At 36.5% G+C, this 20157-nt stretch overlaps 1 protein-coding gene and 1 long non-coding RNA gene across 2 annotated transcripts; both read right to left on the reverse strand.

Annotated features, from left to right (window-relative positions):
- Window positions 1–696: 696 nt before the first annotated feature.
- Window positions 697–2302, reverse strand: LOC104882818 (syntaxin-125-like). The gene is made up of 2 exons (XM_010667218.3): window positions 1824–2302; window positions 697–1135 (listed from the first exon to the last, which is right to left on the reverse strand). Exons 1-2 carry the CDS (start codon window positions 2300–2302, stop codon window positions 697–699), a joined length of 918 nt encoding a protein of 305 aa, XP_010665520.1.
- Window positions 2303–6698: 4396 nt separating this feature from the next.
- LOC104882816 (uncharacterized) lies at window positions 6699–9921 on the reverse strand. The gene is made up of 4 exons (XR_008967337.1): window positions 9838–9921; window positions 9633–9755; window positions 9057–9555; window positions 6699–6937 (listed from the first exon to the last, which is right to left on the reverse strand). It is a non-coding gene; the product is annotated as an uncharacterized LOC104882816 (long non-coding RNA).
- Between the last annotated feature and the right edge of the window lie 10236 nt (window positions 9922–20157).

Here is a 20157-nt window from a genome sequence, read left to right on the forward strand (position 1 = left end):
CTTATGGTATGTTTGGATAGGTGAATTACATTTCAAATTCTGGAATTGATCAATTCCATTGTTTGGATGAGTATGAATTTGAAATTCAGAATTTGTCACAAATTCAATATTTATTGAGGAAACCCATTAAATGAGGAAATTGAAATGATGTGATTTTTCTTGTCATTTGAAATTACTTAGCTTATTCTCAAAACATCTATCACTCTCTCTTCCCCCTCCCCTTTAAAAAGCCCCACTATCACTCTTTCTCTCTCCTCCACCTACTAATATGAATTTATTAGTTTTTTCCAAACAAGAGTATTTGGATTTGGATTCAAGAATTTGAATTCCTGCAATTTAAATCAAGCAATTGAAATGAATTCATCATTCCCAAACACAACCTTAGGGCTTTTGTAGAGGTGGAAGGGGAAATTTAAATTCCCAGTTTAGATATATACATTAATTTTACCAAAATTGGAAAAGAATAATTAATACAACCACATAAGGTATTTTAGATATCTCCCTAAATCTTGGTCCTACAACCAAAACTTCAGACACACAGTCCTGAGAAAACAAAACAAAAACTTTCTCCCTAAGTATTGATGTACAAAATCTAATATCTTATGCCTTGTTTCCTCACCATTTAATGAAATTAAACAAAACTAAGTTTAGAATTCTCAGCTTCCTCCGGTTAGTCCTCGCTTCCCAGATAACATCCTATCTAACCAAGTGAGGCAATATGATATTGATAAATAAAGGGAAGACGAGGACAAAAATAAGCACAATTCCAGCTAAAATGGCATAACAGTACCACTTCCTTGAGTTCTTTTGTTGCACTCTTGCCTCCACAAGTTCCTCAGTGCCACGCCTCACAAACGAGCTCGCATGCGCCACATGGCTTTCAATGTTATTCAGCTGTTGTCCTTGAGCCTCAACCAAAGCAGCCATGTCAAGGAAAACTTGATGAAGTTCAATCAAATTCTTCTCAATCTCTTTAACAGCATCATGCCTTTCTTGAAGCTCTGATATTGTGTCTAATATCTGCCCTCTCCCTTGATCTTGTATCGCCTTCTGAAGGAAATTTTCACTCTCTCCACTTGCAATAAGGTTCTCAATCATTGTTTCATCTGCCTTCTCTCCGGTGATAGTAAAGTACCTAAGGAAATCGATATATATATGTAAGTATTTTATTGCAAATTCTTCTATGTGACGCATCATATAATTAGATGATGGTATCATGCACGTTGTTGATCGAGGATGCATAAATGAGCTTAACGACAATGTAGAAATGACATTATGACAATTGATGAGTATGAGTCAAATAATGGGAAAATTGATAATGCATCGATGAAATTACAAATAAAGCTTTAGGTTGGTGATGATATATTGATATCGCACCATTATTTGAATATACGACATATCTTATAGGTTATGAGTTCTCATATACGTTATGTCAATAAATAATACTCCCTCCGTCCCAAAATATAATTCCCATTTTCCTTTTTTCACGGTAATTTATGCAAGTAGAATATAAGAGGGATATCAAAGATTTTTTTTGTTTATTTAAATAGATGTTGTATGGGAAAAAATGATTTTAGGAGAGACAATGGGATATAATTGGTGAAACAACATTAATTGTAACATTTTGGTTGAATAAAAAAAAAAGGAAAAAACATAATTCAAGAAGCAAATAAATGATGGGACACGGTTTTTCTAGAAAAATTAAGGGAAAATGTGGAAATAACTATGAAAATTGAAATTATATTTTGGGACACCCAAAATGGAAATGGGAACTATATTTTGGGACGGAGGGAGTAGTTTCATGTTTTATCTACTATCACTACCTTCTCTCCATAGTTTCTTTATATTCGGATTGCATTTTTGCTCTTAGAGCTTGGAAGTTATCCATCATGTCCTTAAGCTTCTTCCCTAGGCCGCTTACCACCGATGTACGGGTCCTATCAGCGGAAGACCCTGGTCCGCACCCAGGCACGTTACGAGCTTGTACATTTGATTTGTCTAATGCTTCAAGTTTTGCCTTGACAATCTTCACTTTTTTTAGTACCAAGGACACATCTGAGTCCATCCGTGCACGAAGCTCCTTCATAGTCTTGGCATTGTGGACAACCTTAGACTCTTCATTTTGGTCTTGGAGGCGCTTGTAAATTTTCTCCACCTCCTTCATGTCTTCCTTTACCTTCTCCACATCCTCGAAGAACTTATCGAGGTTCATGCCTTCTGTTCCGGATTCTACATCGTTTTTGAAGCCTTGTTGCTCGAATTCTGAGTACTTCCTAAACGAGTTTGAGAATAGGTCATTCATTTTTACTATTTGCCCTAATAGAATCAAAATAAATTGAATATTATTCTTGTAATAAATAGTAATATGCTACAAAATTTTGGGGGCTATTTTCCACTAATTTTATTGGGATTATTTCCTCTTTTTCATCTTCTTGATGTAAATGGTGAAGGTCAAATCTAATTTTGAGAAAGTAGATACATGTTGCCTCTTCACCATATGTTAATTGATGAAGAGAAAAAAAAGAAAGAAGAGATTAAAATTTTAGTTTGTTGATGATAGAAATGCTTGCATCTTTTTGGGGTTTGAGGAAGACGAGAAACGGGAAGAACTATTGGAGGTATGTAGTAATTAGTTGTTTAGGACCAGACAAAATTCATCCAAAAGAAAAAATAACCAGAGGGGGTGGTTTAAAATCAGACATTCCTTAATTAGGCTGTCTATATTTGTCAAGTAAGTATGCAGGATCGTCTTCGTGCAATTTGAGTTAGTTTGACTAGGTCACCTTTCTTCATTTTATGTTATTTTGAGTAAACCTCTCTTCATTTATTATTATGCAAATTCTTGAATGATATGAGGGTATACGAAATTATTGTTAGATTGGGGTAATTTTTTTTTTTATCTTAAAAGGGTCATTTTGACAAACAAAATTGATCCAAGATAAAAAGTTACCATTTGTTTAGATATAATTACTTTTAAACTTAAAAAGGGATCACTTTTGAGTTTAAAAACAAGTTTATAGGCTTGGAATATTCCTCGGATAATTAAAATTTTCATTATTAATATTTTACTTTAAAATGATAACACCAAATATTATTTTGTTTAGTGGTTAAAATTTTACTATGTAAGCTTGAAGTCATGGGATCAAATCCTATACAATTAATTTAGTATCTTTTTTGTTGTATATGGTCTATGGATCATGTGTAGTAAAACCACTGGCGGAGCTAATATGGGTCACGTGGGGACACGTGACCCCTCGAATTAACAAAAAAATTAAGGATTTTTCATAAAACAAAAAAAAAAAAAATCAGTGAAGCAACTAGCAGTCATGCAGTTAAAGATGAATGGGTGCTTCACCTGTATTCTTGTTAATCTAATTATCATCAGGTATTAACAGAGTTTAAGTTTTAATTCTTTACATTATCTATTTCCTAATTTTTAAATTGTATATTTAAAATCTTATTTGGTTGATATTAATTGTAATATTTGCATATGTGTGAATTTTCAAATTTGTGAAGTGTGATAAGTTATTGATGCACTTTGTTGGTGTGTTGTTCAGTTTTTTTGTGAATGTTGAATTTGTAAAATATCAATTTGTATAAATTAGGTAGTGTTAAATAATTTATAATTTTCTATTATGATTTAGTTTTTTTATTATGATAATTTATTGATTTGATTTTCATATAGTTATTTTTGTTTATGTAATTTTTCTTAGTTTGGAATGTATGACAATGAATATTAGACAATGTGTCTTTGTTAATTATAAAATTTTCAATATTGAATATCCTTTATCTTTTTTTGTGACCCCTCGATTTTGAAATTATGGCTCCACCATTGAGTAAAACAAACTAAGGAAGAGAGTCACGTGTCACCGTTCCTTGATTAGGAACACCTTTTAATATATTAGTATAAATAGATGACGCATATTGCCTAAAAGTGAAGTGATGCCACGCTTACTTATTGTACATCCAGTGCATATAATACTAATTGTTATTATTAGTTATACTTTACTAACGTTATGGTCTGCTATAGTATCATGATATACAACCTCATTTTGGCAAAGAGATGCTATTTGTAGAATTATCCAATAACTATGCAAATCACGCTAATGTATGAACATAAAAATTACGTATAAATGACTAATAAGACACTTTCTACGGTTAAGATAAATAAATTTAGGTCCATTCATGTTTTTTGTCCTATGTATATTTACATATTTACTTAAATATGCATTTGATTAATTACAACTTAATTTTTACTAATTTAATTAGATGCTACTTAGAACTGGCTTGCTTAAGTTGAAGAAGGCATGGCCTAAACTACGCACAAACTAGATTATCAGAGTAATAAAATTTAGGTGGAATTAGACTTAACACCACAAAGTCAATTCGTGGTGATGATGATGATGATGTAGGTAGAGGCCAAGCCAATTCGTGTCTCGAGTATTGCCAAAGCAGAAGCTATATTCAAATATACAACCTTAATGCCATACAAATTAAAGCTAAAAACCGATTGGGCTAAGAATACAAAATATACATGAGTAGGGCCAAAACAAATATAGCACAACATATAACATATACGTGGTCCAACAACCTCTCCCCATCTCAAGTAGGAGTATAGGGATCACCAATGGCCAACTTGCTTAATAAGAACCGAAATCGACGAATGCCAAGGGTTTTAGTGAAACAGTCGGCGAGTTGCTCCGTACTAGGCACCTAGGCAGTAGTAGTAATGAGACCATCCTGAATAGCATCTCGAATGTAGTGACAATCAACCTCAATGTGCTTAGTTCGTTCAAGAAGGATTGGATTTTGAGCAATATAGAGGGTAGATTTGCTATCACAAAAGAGGGAAATGGTTTGTGAATCAGACACCCCAAGGTTACTAAGAAGAGAACGTAACCATTTGAGTTCAGCAGTAACGTCAGCCATCGAACGATATATATTCGTCTTCAGCATACGAACGAGTGACACTATGTTGTTTCGGGTTTTCCAGAATATGGGAGAAGATCCAAGAAAAATAAGCCAACCCGTGACAAAATGGTGAGTCAAGGGACAAGTGGCCTAATCTAAGTCACACCAAGAGCGGTCAGATGTAAATAACAAAGTGAGGAGAGGATGACACCCTGACCTGGACACCTCTTCAAGTATCGCACCATCCGAAGGGCCGCTTCCCAATGCTGGTAACGAGGCTGATGCATAAACTGAGCTAACACATGAACAACAAAACTAAATTGGGCCTAGTAAAGGCTAAATAAATCAAACGACCCACAAGCCGACGATATTGAGCAGGATCTTGGTGAAGAGGGCCATCAGCAAGAGCCAACTGATGATTCCGCTCAAGAGGGCTATCGGCAGGTTTAGTACCCAACAATCCGGTCTCAAAGATGATGTCAAGAGTATACTTCCACAGAGATAAGAAAAAACCATCTGCACTACGTGCAACGACAATCCCCAAAAAATACTTGAAAGAATTAAGTTCCTTCATTCGAAAACACTCGCCAAGATAATTTTGAAAGAAGTCAGAGCAGTAGTATCATTCTCAGAAATAATAAGATCGTCAACATACACCAGAACATTGAGAGGAACGGAGTCACGACAATAAGTAAAGAGAAAATAATCATAATAAGACCGAGAGAAACCATGCTGTCGCAGAAATGTGGCAATCTTAGCACAAGAATAGGCCCAGTCACCGACTGCTAAAAGCCGTCGCTATATCTTAAAAAGTCGTCGCTAATTGTAACACCGACGGCTGACGGTCGTTAAACAACTGACGTTGCAGTTTTGGTCGTTGAACTAAAAAATAACGACCGTTTGGCCGTCGGTGGCTTATCAACGACGGTTTGCTACGTCTGCTTTTCTGGCCGTCGTTGATTACTTGTCACCTATGGTTCCAGACCGTCGTTACTGCGACGACGCTTTAAAGTTGTCGTTGTTTTCCGACGGCTCTTAGCCGGCGCTAATATCCGCACACCGTCGTTGCCTTTAACTTCCTTGGCAGCCATTGCTCTCTTGTATAACGACTGGTTAGCCGTCGTTGGTTCAAGTTTAGCCGTCGTTGTTTTTATTAATTATATGAAATAATATAATAATGTTTTCCAAAATTATACTCAAACCTGTATTCCACGCCAACATCGAAATATACTACATTAAATATGTTCCTGCGTCGCCTTCATCGCATTCTATATTTAAAACTAAAGAAATATGCAACTTAAAATTGAAATAGATTAGATTTATGTACATAAAATACATCCCAATGTCGGGAAATTTAGACACTAAATGTTTATAATTAAACAAACTACCTTGATGTATTATATGAACGCAAAATAAATCCCGGTGTCAGAAAATCGAGTAAAAGTCGAGTTCCAAAAAAACATATCGAAACACCTAAAAACAAAACTAGATATATGCCGATAAATATAGACACTAAGTACATATATAAAGTTAGACTGTAGAAACTATAAGTTAGTAATCTAGCTAGTTGCCAAAACCAAACCAACTACACTGTGGCGGGTGTCTCAGTAGCACTAGTGCCGCCACCACCAAACCTCGGGTCATCCTCTGGTCTGCGTTGTGGAGAGGGTCCTGTGTTGCAACCTGAGAACAAGTGGCCAAAATTAGTCATATTCCGCATCATTTCCTGCACGAGGGCCCGATTTGACTCTTCCAGACGTGTTGAACCTTTGCCTCCACTTTACCATCCGTGCAGCGACCTTGGCCTCCACCTGCGCCTCTACTGAGAAAAAATCGATGGCTCATATGGTTGTGAAGAACCATCTACTCCTCGCCCAGATGAAGAGTTGTAGTACAAATGATCTCCCTGACCCAACCCCTGCACTTTTCCTCTGTTCCTCCCTCCAACTGTCTCCTAATATAACAAATTAGGGTTTGGCTGTGACCCTTGAGTGCTACAATCATCCAGCTTCTTGTTGTACGTCTCCTGCATTTGTTAAATAATATACTCTTATGCACGCATTTTCAAACAATATGGTCTAAAATAAGCAAAAACAACTTATATTTGGTTCTAACTTGCCTATATTAGGTAATTTCAATCAAAACTACAATCAAACACATTGAACCAAGTATATATAGGATGTTTGAGGTGTTTACGATTCAAACTAACTTAAAACTACTCAAATTCATTCATTTTCAAGCAATAGGGCCTAAAAAATGAGCTAGATGACCTGTATTTGGTTCTAACTTGCCTATATTTTGTATTTCAATAAAATACAACATCTAACACATTTAACTAAGTATATATAGGATGTTTGAGGTGTTTAGATTCAAACTAACTTAAAACTACTCAATTCATTCATTTTCAAGCAATATGGCCTAAAATGAGCTAAATACCTAATTTGGTTCTAACTTGCCTATATTTTGTATTTCACAAAAAACTACAATCTAACACATTTAACTAAGTATATATAGGATGTTTGAGGTGTTATGATTCAAACTAACTTAAAACTACTCAATTCATTCATTTTCAAGCAATATGGCCTAAAATGAGCTAAATGACCTCATTTGGTTCTAACTTGCCTATATTTTGTAATTTCAACCAAAACTATAATCTAACACATTTAACTAAGTATATATAGGATGTTTGAGGTGTTTATGATTCAAACTAACTTAAAACTACTCAAATTCATTCATTTTCAAGCAATATGGCCTAAAATGAGCTAAATGACCTTAATTTGGTTCTAACTTGCCTATATTTTTATTTTAATTTATCAACCAAAACTACAATCTAACACATTTAACTAAGTATATATAGGATGTTTGAGGTGTTTACGATTCAAACTAACTTAAAACTACTCAAATTCATTCATTTTCAAGCAATATGGCCTAAAATGAGCTAAATGACCTACTTTGGTTCTAACTTGCCTATATTTTGTAATTTCAACCAAAACTACAATCTAACACATTTAACCAAGTATATATAGGATGTTTGAGGTGTTTACGGTTCAAACTAACAAAACTACTCAAATTCATTCATTTTCAAGCAATAGGGCCTAAAATGAGCTAGATGACCTGTATTTGGTTCTAACTTGCCTATATTTTGTAATTTCAATCAAAAACAATCTAACACATTTAACTAAGTATATATAGGATGTTTGAGGTGTTTACGATTCAAACTAACTTAAAACTACTCAAATTCATTCATTTTCAAGCAATATGGCCTAAAATGAGCTAAATGACCTACATTTGGTTCTAACTTGCCTATATTTTGTAATTTCAACACAAAACTACAATCTAACACATTTAACTAAGTATATATAGGATGTTTGAGGTGTTTATGATTCAAACTAACTTAAAACTACTCAAATTCATTCATTTTCAAGCAATATGGCCTAAAATGAGCTAAATAACCTATATTTGGTTCTAACTTGCCTATATTTTGTAATTTCAACAAAAATACAATCTAAAACATTTAACTAAGTATATATAGGATGTTTGAGGTGTTTATGATTCAAACTAACTTAAAACTACTCAAATTCATTCATTTTCAAGCAATATGGCCTAAAATGAGCTAAATGACCTACATTTGGTTCTAACTTGCCTATATTTTGTAATTTCAACCAAAACTATAATCTAACACATTTAACTAAGTATATATAGGATGTTTGAGGTGTTTATGATTCAAACTAACTTAAAACTACTCAAATTCATTCATTTTCAAGCAATATGGCCTAAAATGAGCTAAATGACCTATATTTGGTTCTAACTTGCCTATATTTTGTATTTCAAAAAAACTACAATCTAACATATTTAACTAAGTATATATAGGATGTTTGAGGTGTTTATGATTCAAACTAATAAAACTACTCAAATTCATTCATTTTCAAGCAATATGGCCTAAAATGAGCTAAATGACCTACATTTGGTTCTAACTTGCCTGTATTTTGTAATTTCAACCAAAACTACAATCTAACACATTTAACTAAGTATATATAGGATGTTTGAGGTGTTTATGATTCAAACTAACTTAAAACCACTCAAATTCATTCATTGTGCAAATAAAATGCCTATAATGACTTAAATATATGTTTAAAGGTATGTACCGAAATTTGTTTTGCTCTCTTGTTTGCTGCAATCTCTCCTTTTCCAGCAACAGTTTTGAAATGAGTTTTCAAGAACAACTCGGGGCGGTAGGGAGTACTCCTCCTCTACTCTTTGCCTGTACACATTGTTGAACATAGACTTTATTTTTTACATATACAGAAAAAATCATGAAATTCAAACTAATAATCATATGAAACATTCTTACCATCTTTTTAGCATGTTGTGCCGCCGAGATGGAACCCTGAAAGTGCGACGGCTCAACTGGATTAGAGAGGGACCACCTCTTCGGTTCTTCTTTGCCTTCTCAGATTTCTCGAGGAATGCGGGCTCCTGACTTTTCTTTTTCATATTTTCATAAATGGTTTTCCCCAACCATTTTGGCCTTTCTTTAGCTTTGTTGAGCACCCAATACCGCAAATCTCTCAAACGAGTTCCAGCTTTCATTTGGTATGCTTTTCTCACTTGGCCATCTAACTCAGGAGCCCATTCGTAAAGACCCTTTAACAAACATTAAAACAAGTTGTTAATAAACTAATATAATAAATTTAATTCTTCATAATTTGATTCATACATACCGTGAATGAGTTCCACCAATGCGTCTTTGTTGCATCGTCCACCTCACGTAGTTAAACCAAGGTTCTCGGAAATGACCCTGGAAAATGTCAGTGATGGACCCGCTAACTTTGTTATCATCAAACCTGAATTGCAAACAAACACTTAAATTGTCAATATCATGGAAAATATAAATATTATGAATCATATATTAATTTAGAAATTTACCACAATCCAGTAGGGCTCAAAACCCTTTTTGATGCACGGTTTGACCCTTCAGCTTCCTCCCTCTGGCTGCTCGGCGTCTCCGGTACTGGTCACCAATGTCACGTGCCTTGAATCATCTCGTTGTGTCTCAGAGCCAAGGTTCGGGCTTTCTGGAGCTCCTGGTGACTCAAAAAGCTCCCTAGGAATCAAATTCCCACGACCTTGGCTTCCACCTAAGCCATCTCGACCTCCCGCCCCTTAGGATTAGACATGCTTACCTATATAAAACAACAAATTTATAAATCATGGTGGATAATTAATCGTTAGTCACCATCATAACAAAATATCGTCTACCATCAAAGTGAAGAAAAATCTAGCATCATTACAAAATAACAAGTAATCTTCAACAAATCATTACAAAAGTCACGAATTTTAATATAAATGGTGTTCTTAATACAAGTTATGATATACTAAAACAAATCAAAGAAATTCCCATCCTCGCTTAGTTCATCATCACTATCGTCATCCCAAAAACCATCATCTTCATCGTCATCATCCTCGCTATCTCCAGACTCGAAACTAGACTCTTCTTCATCATCACCTGAGGGGACTTCGAATAAAATATCTTCATCATCTGCTTGAACACACTCAACATCATTACCCTCTTCATAATCGGGAATATCACTTGGATCAGAAAGAGTTGGAGTCCCAACACTTGTTCCTGAAGGAAGTCGAAGTCAACAGGAGCATCAATCACAGACCTTGCCTTTGTCCTAAACACAGCCCACCATTGAGCACGATCTCTTTTCAAGCTTGGGTACGGTGCGAAGTATACTTGGCTAACCTGGTATGATAGCACAAAGGGATCAAACTTGGGGTATTTCTTGGTATGGTTGACTTCAACTAGCTTGTATTGATCGATGTTCATTCCCCTGACATTGTCCATCCAATTGCACTTGAATAAAATGTGTTATATTGCCTAAGTGCACCAGTAAACTTCAATTCTATAACATCATCTAGAATCCCAAAGAAATCACTCCCTCCGTCATTAGACACACACACTCCATAATTCATGGTGGACTTGTGTTTGCTTGATCCTTGTGTTTGGAAATTGTATCCATTAACATAGTATCCATTCCAAGTGCGAACTAATGTCGAAGGACCCATTGCTAAAGCAAACAGTACATCATCATTTGGTTTGTCTTGAATAACCTATTAAAATAATTCATATGTTAGATACAACTTTGTATCAACGAGTTTAATAGTTACACAAACTCACTTTCGATCTAAACCAATCAAGGTATTCTGCTTCATGTTGCACCCACACATCTTCTGCACGTAAGTTAGGTCGAATTTGAAGAATGTGGTCCTCGAAACCCCTTACAATCATAACAATTGTCAATGTCTAAATTAAAATAAAATTAAATTTGTAAATAGTATGATTAATAACAAGTGTTTTACTTTTCAAATTCTTGTAAGATGCCTGTATTTGCTAACACATATAGGTGTGCACGTTGAAGTTCTGCTTCAGTTAAAAATCGTTTTCCACCTGCTTTGACGGCCGACCACAATCAACTCTAAATAGTTCTGGGACATTTTCATCGAGCATCCTATCAACTTCATCAGTGACATTACGGCCTAAATCTCGTGTCTTAGTATCCACTCCTTGCTGAAAATAGTTGGAACAGAAGTTTGCAATCTCTTCGCACAAGTACGCATTACAAATAGAACCCTCCACACGAGCCTTGTTACCAATTTTGCGTTTTAAATGATTAAGGAACCTAATAAAGTGGTTATGAAAAGAGTTACATAATTGCGAAGAACAATAAAAAGGATATATGAAAATGAAAGATAAGGTACCTTTCAAAGGGATACATCCAACGGTATTGTACGGGACCACATAGCCTAGCTTCGCGTGGAAGGTGAACCGGTAAGTGTTCCATGGAATTGAAGAATGATGGTGGGAAAATCTTTTCAAGTTTACAAAGATCTCGGCTATGTTCTTTTCCAATCTTTCCATGTCTCTTACTGTGATGGTGGAGCAACACAAATCACGAAAAAGAGGCTGATCTCAGTAACAGCTTTCCACACATGAACCGGGAGCAACTCCTTTAATGCTATCGGTATAACTTTCCATGAAGACATGACAGTCATGACTTTTCATACTGTGCAGCTTACCGGACTGCATGTCCACACATCTTGTTAAGTCGGAGCATAACCATCTGGAAATTTTAAATCTCTCACCCAGTTGCATAATACTTTCCTTTGGGCTATGTCCAGTGCGAAAGGCGCTTTTGGTGGAGTTTCTTTTCCGTTCGCATCCTTGGTAACATGAAGTTGAGGCCTTTTACACAATTTAGCAATGTCTTTTCTGGATGCAACAGTGTCTGATGTCTGTTTTTTCACATCCATAATTGTGTGAATTAGTTGGTCGAAAAAGTTTTTCTCAATGTGCATGACGTCAAGGTTGTTACGAAGATGGAGAGTTTCCAGTATGGGAGCTCCCAAAGACAGCTTTGTTTGAACCACCCTTTTTTCAACTTTTTCAAAGTATTAAGTGCTTCTGGCCCATCTGTAGCCTTTGGCAAGTCTTTAACACAGGACCACAACTCTTCCCCAGACATGATGTGTGGCGGAGACCCTTTTTCAACCTTATTTCTGCAAAAAGCTACTTTGTTGTTACGAAAAGGATGATCTAGGGGTAGGAATTGACGGTGACAATCAAACCAAGAAACTTTACCCCCATGGTCGAGCCAAAAAGCTTTAGATTTGTCCAAACAGTAAGGACATGCCTTTTTCCCAGCTGTAGCCCACCAGATAGCATACCGTACGCAGGAAAATCACTTATTGTCCAAAGAATGGCAGCACGCATATTAAATTTTGTTTCCTAGAAATATCATAAGTTGTTGCTCCAACATCCCATAATTGCTTCAATTCCTCGATTAAGGGTTGCATGTAACATCCAAGTTCCCTTCGGATTTTTAGGACCAGGAACGAGCAACGAAAGGAACATGAAGGGTTTCTTCATGCACATCGATGGCGGCAAGTTGTACGGGGTTAAGATGACCGGCCAACATGAATACTGACCCCCAAACTTTCCATGTGGACCAAACCCATCGGTACACAAACCGAGCCGAACATTCCTAGGCTCAGATGCAAATTCGTCAAAGGATCTATCCAAATGCTTCCAAGCTTCACTTCGCTAGGGTGAGCCATTTTGTCTTCGGCTCTGGATTTTTGGCATGCCATGTCATTTCTTCAGCAACATTTTTTGTTGCATACAACCTTTGCAATCTCGGTGTATGGAAATAAATCAGAACTTTCATTGGAACTAAAGACCCCTTAGAAGTCCTTTTGTATCTGTCGCTATCGCACACTTACATCTGTCCAAGTGTGCATCAGTTCTCCAAAATAACATACAACCTTTGGGGCACGCATGAATCCTCTCGTGGGGAAGCTCTAATCCCTCCAAAATCTTCTTCGTATCGTAAAATGTGTTACTCATGTTGTTGTTGTTAGGTATTGCTTCTTTCACTAATGAAGCAAACGCATCAACACACCTATGTGGCAAATTACTCACATTTAGAGATACTATTCTAGATGCCATTTCCAACACGGACATGGAGCTCCCTTCGTACAATGGTTCCTCAGAAGCCTTTAATAGGTCAAGAAACACCTTTGCTTGAGGATTAGGCTCCTCGTCCATTCCACTAGGCTCTTCAACATTGGACGGTTCTGAGTTATTCCCAAGAGCATCGAAAATCATTTCACGGTATGGATTAGATGGCTCATGTGCGGATCGAGGTAACTCTTCACCATGAGAATACCAATCGTAGTAATCAGGTATAAATCCCTTTCTATACACTGCACTTTAACCGTGTCTGCGTCATGCATACGTCTGTTCTTGCATTTCGGACACGGGCATCTAACTTCATCCAAACCTGGGCTTTCAGGATTTGCTTTGCAAAATTCAATGAATTCATCAACCCCCCTCAAGAACTCGGGCCTCAAGTTACGCCCATTGTCATATCTATCATACATCCACCAACGCTCCTTCCGTTTCATGGTGCCTAATTCTACAATTCTAAATCATTTCAATCAAATAGTCATTAACAACCCACATACGTACAATTCTACAATACATGATGATGCAAACATATTTATTTAAATACTTAAATAAAATTTATAACATTATCCAAATTTTTCCACGAAAACAAATATGTCAAAAAAATATAAATATTTCAAATAGTGTAACAAATAAAGGAATGTGCAATAAATTAATTATTGTGATAATAATATAGTTTTTAACTTTTATAACATTTAATAAAGAAACCATCATATAAATTATTGTGATAATTAATACACTAACTTAAACTTCAAAGTATTATAAACTAATAAATTAAAGCATACCTAGAGGCGGCAGGGCATCCAACGGCAAGGACACATAGAGAGACGAACACTGTCTGACGGCAAGGAGACAGTTGAGTGTGGTCACCTACATTCACAAAGCAAACACTCACTTAAACGGAATTAGATAAATGATTCCATCTAAAAAAAATCAATGATTCTCTTTTCCTCTCATGAAATCCACCAACCAAACGAGTCGTAAACTCACAAAACCAATGTAAAATTATACCAATTGAATGACATGAATAGCTTGACGAAAATCAGTCTGAACGGTTTCAGATGGTTTCTATATTTTTATATCACAAAAAGTAAATTAAGAGTTTACTATAGTTAGCTTGACTATGAAAGAGATTATAAGAAATAAATGGTCTGTTTATGACAGTTAAGATCGTTGAAGTAGAAAAACTCCCTGGTCATTCAAAGCAAAACATCTATCTTGAGCTTTATAGGGTTTTCATGTTTAGGATACTGGATACAGGTTCATCGTAAGAGTTTCCAGAGCCCCATAGGTGTTTGGTGGGTATGAGATGATTATATCAGGATTCTTAGTGATAGTATGATAGATTGCCATAATATGGTTTCATCGTGCTTGGGATATAGGGTGATAAGGGTTATGTTACAAATACAAATGGTCATTACCTATGTTACTTAGGTGAGATGAGATGAGTTGTAGTCATATACGGTGACGTCCATCTATTATGCTATTCCCTCATAGTTGTGCTATTTTCAAGGTTTTACTAGTGTTGTGCTATTCCCTCATAGTTGTCCATCTATTATATCACAAAAAGTAAATTAAGAGTTTTACTAGTTGTTACTCAAACTATTTGAAAATGTCATGCTCTTTAGAAGCATCAACAAAGATGAGTCAATATTTTATATTCTATCATGGGTCCATTTGATAGATCGCCTCAAGTACCATATTCATTAAACGTGTAGTATATAATGGAATATGCACGATAAGTTCAAATCTGTTTCCATGCTTCTAGAAGAATGTAGAAATGTGGATTACCAAGCATATTTTTTGCACATTTGTCTTGCTTTAAACTACCATAAGTTATGAATTACTTAGTCTAAAGACAAAAGCTTTACTAAGAGAAAACTTCTGGAAATGGCTACTTCTTTCAACCGAGCAAAACGTAAAATGTGCAAATATTGACCTTGAGAGGTAGTTATAGCATGTCTTTCACAAGATGAGCAGAAATCAGAATACATAAAAAAGAATGGTAATGCAATTGCAGTTACAATTGCAATTTGTTGGTGTATACATTATATTAAGTCAAAAATAAGAATTACATACAAAGTTCACTACATCATTATTTAGTTTTAACTACATAGCAATTATACATAAATTACCTTATAAATGTTACCGTATTCTTTGTATCTTTGGAGGTGTTGAGGTCTTACAGCAAATCCATAAGAGTCCCTATTAAATAATAGATAACTAAACTCAAATTTATTGTTCACATGAACAAGAACATTCTAAAGGATAGTGGAGAGAACAAAGAATATGATAATATTATTTACTACACTTCTCCTATCTAAGTATTCACGTTTCACTACATAATATTATCCTTTAGTAACTATTAATTTCTTTTACTAATAGATTATTCAGTCTACCAAAAATGTTGTCTTTATTACTAAGTGCATGAAATATCTTGTTAGTAAAACATAGTCCCAAACATAAGTGTAATATAATCTTAAGATTACAAGGGATGCTTATGTTCTTGTACTTCCATACATATAGGATGATGACATTTATGTCGCAACAGAGCAGCAGAGCAGCAGATTACAATAATAACAATAACAAATTAACATGAACAACAAACAACAAACTTGAGATTACAAAAATTAAACTCAAACAAACAAACAAACTTGAGATTGAAGAGGGAAGTTACGGATTGGATTGAAGAGAGAACAACAAACGCGGCGGCAGGGCGGCAGAGTCAGCGGCGGAAGGGCGGAGTCCTTCAATCCCAAAAACTCAATTTTTAGGGTAATAAAAATTAAAATTAAAAATAAACATAGAGCTGTACGAATTACCGCCGGCAAGATGTTTCTGTCGCCGGTCTCAAGTCGCTGGTCGCCGGAATGGCCTTCAAGGCAGATCCACCGGCGATTTTTCTCAGTGCGTGGGAGTTTTTCTCAGTGCGTGGGAGTTTTTCTCAGTTCTCAGCGGTTGTTTGAGAGAAGGAATTACCGCCGGCGATGTTTCTCAGTGCGGTATTTAGTCGCCGGTCGCCAGAATGGCAGATTCGCCAGCGATTTTTTTTTTAGTGCGTGGGAGTTTATTTTTGAGTGATGGGAGGTTGTTTGAGAGAAGGGAGGAAACGAACGAGTAACGACTATATTCTCGGGATTGTGGGAGTTTGAATAGGAGTGGGTTTAAGTCGTAAAATATCAGCGTCGGCTTCAATAACTTCACCGACGGTTCAGAGCCGTCGCCCAGTTACTAAAATTTTTGAAATTAAAAAAAGTCAAATTACCGTCGGTTTACAACCGTCGTTGATATTAGCGACCGTTTAAGCCAACGCCGTTTTTTAAAAAAGCCGTCGGTACCAACGACGGCTCTAAACCGTCGTTGATAACATGTTTACCGACTGTTTTCTTGGCCGTCGCTAAGTAGTTGTCGTTGACAGGGCATTTTCTTGTAGTATAGGAGGTTGCTTAAGTCCACAAAGGGATTTCTGGAGGCAACACACTTTACCCGGAGATGTAGGATGAAAACCAGGAGGAAGCTTCATATATACCTCCTCATCTAGATCACCGTGAAGGAATGCATTGTGAACATCCATTTGATGAACCATCCAGTTGCGAGAAACAGCAACAACAAGAAAAATGCGAAAAGTAACCATCTTTGCGACGGGAGCAAAAGTCTCATTGTAATAAATCCCTTCAACTTGACGATTTCCCAAAATGACCTATCGCGGTTAAAGACGCTTGACAACGCCATCGGAGTTATATTTGATTTTGTAGACCCATTTGCACCTAAGAGCCTTCTTCCCAGGAGGAAAACCAGTCATAACCCATGTGTGATTATCCTCTAGAGCACTGATTGAAACTTTTGGGTTCAACTCCATTATCAACTGCAACAAGAAAAACACGGTGGCGCACAGAGAAATTATCACAATTCACAAAATGAGCTAAAGGATACGAAGTACATGAGGAACTTGGAGCATGTAATGAACCTCGAGAAGGGCTCGAGAACTACATTGAATTAACAAAATAGTCCCGCAACAACAAATTTGGATGTTTATCCCTATGACCGCGACCCATTAAGGGGGAGGAAGAATCAGGCTCAAAGATAGGAGGGGAAGGGGCGGTAGTGGGCTGGACTGAAGGAGACGCGCCAGGTGATTTCGCATCAGATAGAGGAGTGGGAGTAGGGTTAGGAGTGTCCGCATGAGGAGAGCTGGGCTGGGTCAATGGAGGGGGTCAAGGGGGGAAGGCCGAAAGGGGGGAGTTGGGTCGGGGTTTGTGTCTAGAGAGGGAAGAAAAGGTGAGCTAGAGAGGGATTGCAGTAGAGGGGTCGCTATTTGGGCTGGAGGACCATGGTATGAGAGCCGAAAGGCTTCAAGATCAATCAATACATTGATTGAAGTTCAAAATCTTCTGCATTATCTATAATTCATTAGATTCTTTCAAATTCTAGTTTCTACTAGCTAAATTTTGCTTGAAATTCTGCAAGAAACCTTCAAAATCTTTTATAATGCCTCTAAACTCTCCCTCTCTACATTTCTGTAATTCAATCTACCTAATTGAATTCACAGCTTCTCTTATTACATTATGTTATTAAGTTTGTTAAACGATTACAAGTTACTTATTTTGATTGTTAGACATCAACTGTATATAAGCTTCTTGATAAGCTTTGTAGAGCTCACTTTTTGGGAGAAATAAAATTGATCTTCCCTCTCTTTCATTTCATGCTCTGAACTCTCTCTTTCTCTACATTTCTGCAATTCAATTTACCTGATTGAATTCACATGGTATCAGAGCTGAAAGGCTTAAAGATCAATCAATACATTGATTGAAGTTCAAAATCTTCCGCATTTTCGAAGAATTAAAAGTGGGAGACATTCCAAGTTCTAGAAGCAAGTAATGTTAGCTATTGTAGCTGCATTAGTGTATGCAGTATGGCAGGGGAGAAATGAAGCCTACTGGCATCAAACAGTTCCAAGAATCAGCAAAGTTGTTCAACAACTTAAAAGCCTCATTAAAGCTAGAATCCATTCTTTAATGCCAAAAAAGATAACTAGGACAGATTTGCAATGGTTTGAAAACTTGTAATATATGGTGAATTGTCGTTAGTGGCCTAGTTTGGCTTGTTTTGGCCTTCCTATAGTGTGAGGGTCCAACCTAGTTGGTTCATCTCGCTATTGGTTGTGCTTGGTTGTAATTGGCTTTAATATTAATATACTCTCTTGCTTAGCAAAAAAAAAAAAAAAATCTTCCGCATTATCTACAATTCATTGGATTCCTTCAAATTCTAGTCTCTACTAGCTCAATTTTGCTTGAAGTTCTGCAAGAAACCTTTAAAATCTTCTATAATGGCATAAACTAATTCTGATAAACAGAATTCAACCAATTCTACTCAAATTGGTTATGCTAATCATATTTTCTAGGATCAGGAGATCATCCAGGACAACAATTATGATCTCACAAATTCAAGGGCGATAATTTTCTCAGCTGGAATCGTGCTAAGGGAATTTCGTAGAGGGGCACTTATGAAGGGGATCGGTAGAGGACTCAAGAAGAGGAAGACCATCAAGACCAGTAGACTCAATAGGAGAAGGAAGAAAAGAGGTAGAGTAGGCAAATGAAGTTTCGAAAAATAAAACATCCCTTGACACAAAAATCGCTCCAGTCTCCAGATCTTTCAACTTCCACCCCTTTTTCCCCGTGGCATATCCAATGAAAAGACATTTGCGACTACAAGGAGCAAACTTATTCCCTTTAGATTTTTAATTCTGAGCAAAGCACAAGCACGCAAACACCCTCAAAGCCTCAAAATCAGGTTCATGCCCAAATAACATCTCATACGGAGTTTTATTCCCCAACACCCCTGACGGAGTTCAATTAATAAGGTGAACATCAGTAAGGACGCACTCACCCCAAAACTCAATATGTAAGTTGGCTTGAAACATCAAAGCTCGACTAACATTTAAAATATGTTGGTGTTTACGCTCAACTCTCCCATTTTGTTGAGGCATCCCAATAAAAGAAGTTTGAAACATGATACCACTTTGATCAAAGAAAGAAAGCATGCATTGAAATTCAGTTCCTTTATCACTTCTAACAATTTGACCAGTAGTGCCGTCACAAGCCAAGCAACATACAAGCATCCCACACAAAACTACCAAAACAGATAGCAGCCAACTAGAGAAGCCACTAAACTAATTACAGTCTAATGATAATTGATCTAGCCACATTCTATCAGCATTAGACCATTTTTCAGTTACACAATACTTCAATTTATTACAGATAGACTTCTTAATATCCTTGATGACTTTCTCAGGTCTTCTCACAGCCTCATACCATAGTGCATGATTCCCGCATTCCCAGATGTAGTACACCAGCGCATCTAACACAGCATAGCTGGCTTTTTGTTTGTTTTTGGTTATGAACTTCCTTCCCCACTTCTTCCATGAAGTATAAATAGTTTCCTGTTGGCTCATATTAATCCCCATCCATTGCAAGATACCCTGGCAAATAGACCTACTGTAGGGGCATCTAAAGAAGAGATGCTGACATGTCTCCTCATTAGAGCACATAGGACACCAACCCTCTTGTATAACACCTGCACTTTTAAGCCTATCTCTAGTCTTCAATTTGCCTAACATCACAATCCAAGCAATAGAGGAAAGCTTTGGTATATTAAAGCTGCTCCACACCCAATTATGCCATCCCACCTTCATTTGTGGTCCTTTTAGCCATTCA

Source organism: Beta vulgaris, chromosome 8 (genome assembly GCF_026745355.1).
Source record: "Beta vulgaris subsp. vulgaris cultivar EL10 chromosome 8, EL10.2, whole genome shotgun sequence".
Classification (NCBI taxonomy): Eukaryota; Viridiplantae; Streptophyta; class Magnoliopsida; order Caryophyllales; family Amaranthaceae; genus Beta; species Beta vulgaris.

Excerpts from the sequence above, each read along its gene's own strand:
- LOC104882818 (XM_010667218.3), bottom strand. The coding sequence starts at position 2,302 with ATGAATGACCTATTCTCAAACTCGTTTAGGAAGTACTCAGAATTCGAG. Across the intron at positions 1,136-1,823 it reads AAAGAAACTATGGAGAGAAG|GTACTTTACTATCACCGGAG; the intron begins GTAGTGATAGTA and ends CGATTTCCTTAG.